The 1883-nt window shown below is 41.4% G+C and overlaps 1 protein-coding gene across 1 annotated transcript in view; it reads left to right on the top strand.

The window, feature by feature from the left end:
* Positions 1 to 732: 732 nt before the first annotated feature.
* Positions 733 to 1883, top strand: part of LOC106632829 — a gene marked incomplete in the record, with an annotated part of 6702 nt that continues 5551 nt past the window's right edge. Inside the window, 3 exon segments of the mRNA XM_042217265.1 lie at positions 733 to 853; positions 942 to 1114; positions 1235 to 1375. Of these exon segments, the coding sequence (XP_042073199.1) occupies positions 740 to 853; positions 942 to 1114; positions 1235 to 1375 (428 nt within the window).

Genomic DNA, 1883 nt, shown 5'->3' with positions numbered 1-1883 from the left:
TCACCAGTTGTATGCATGTAGAATGTTATCACAAGTGGGCCTCCTGTTTATTGCACCTTCACAGGGGGGCTATTGTAGAAAGTGGAACACATCCAGGCGCCACATTTAAGGGATATTTGACGGGTGCTTGTAATTTTTTCTTAATGGAGAAGCGGGATCAAGGATTAGCTGAAATGAAGATATTGTCATGGTCTCACCAGCTGATCCCGTATTAGGCAACATGTGTTTTTGTTGTTTTTGCTCTTTCTCCCTCTCTTTCTCTCTCTCTCTCTCTGTCACTCTCTCTCCTCCAGGGGCAGTCTTGGGACCCAGGGCTTGTGTCTTTGTAAATATGTTTGTTGTCCGTGTGTTGTGTTTTGGGTAGTCTCCCTTCTTTTCGCCTCCCCTTGTGTGCTTTCGTTCGCTCTCCCGGATGTTTTGGACACAGCGCGACCTCTGCACTAATCCATCCAGAAAACTCACACTGACGTGTATCACCAACTACTGCTGAAAATGTTAACAAAAAAATAAAATATAGAATTAAAAAAAACTTGACAAATGTAATGCAGAGCAAAGATAATGTTTGAAGTCCCAGTACGATGTGGAAAGGAATCTAATTTCTTTGTTACTGGCAAACCGGTTAGCCCTGTCTTCACTGCAAATTACTGTCAAACAGACAACCATGAAACATTTCCTCATACTACAACATGTCCCAGCCTACTATGACTTTCTTTTGTGCAGAGACATTCTCACATTTATCATGCCGCTCTCTGCGCTGGTGTTGATGCTGCTGGTCTGCAGTGTTCAGGCTAATTTTTACAGTATAGTGGTGAACTACTATCCACTTGGCAATGTTTCAACAGGATCTTCCACTGTAAGTACACTTTCTCAAAAGACAAGTATATTTACTTTGTGAATTTTGAAGGTGTTTAAGTAAACACATCTTCACTGTAAATCTGCAGGGCATCCTTTATTACAAGTTGGGCTACAGCTCCTGCTTGTATAGTTTGCCCTACTCCATCGGTGGTCAGACACTTGTTTTAGACAAGGTCGATGAGGAGAGTAGAGGAGAGTGGTGCCAAACTGAAGGAGTCATCTCTCGGCTTTTTTCCAGCAACTCTATATTTCCAATTCCGTGAGTGCACACATACGCTGTACATAATTACACACACATGCATAAATATGTTTTTTGTTGTCTGAGGGGGAATGAACATTAAAAAAACCTCCTCTGAAAAGTCATTCATTTCTATTGCAGGGTCTCTGGCTTAAACTGGATCTTTGGCATCAAAAATGGCATCGTATCATTTAAAATTCAGGCTCTGGTGGAACTGAGGATCCGGTCTGACATCGGCAAAGCCAACACATCACCACAGACCACTATCATACCAGCTATCAGGTCAGCCCTGTTTGTGCCGGGAATGGGAGCAGTAACAAAGGTGTTGCGTTTATATTTTTGTTGAGTGTATCTAAATAATGTGTATCATTACATGTTCCCCCGCCTATCATGTCTCTCTCATCTCTGTTTCACTCAGTCCAGTGTCGCATTCTCCCTCATTCATGGATGTGTATTTCTTCGTGTGTTTCGCTGTATATTTAGGTTTTGCAATTCTAGTTTTGTTTCATTTTGTATAACCTGTACGCCTGTAATTAAGTTGTGTTTTTGAGAGTCAGCCCTGCCTGTGAGTCTGCTTTTGGGTCCTATCCTGCCTGCTGCGCACAGCCAGTTCATGACACAGTAGAGGTATGATCAAGCATTTCCAAAGAGCTGTTGGACATTTACATTGTCTAAAAATGAAAGCTTATCCTACAGACTATATAAATAACATTTGTTTTAATGTCAATAGTGTAGCTACCATATTAATTTATTTTAACATATTTTGCATCAATGTGAGCATTGGAGGTGG

The sequence above is a fragment of the Haplochromis burtoni genome, unplaced genomic scaffold, assembly GCF_018398535.1.
Source record: "Haplochromis burtoni strain Fernald_Lab_line unplaced genomic scaffold, NCSU_Asbu1 Contig_1742, whole genome shotgun sequence".
NCBI lineage: Eukaryota > Metazoa > Chordata > Actinopteri > Cichliformes > Cichlidae > Haplochromis > Haplochromis burtoni.
This window is presented reverse-complemented; position numbering and strand designations above follow the sequence as displayed.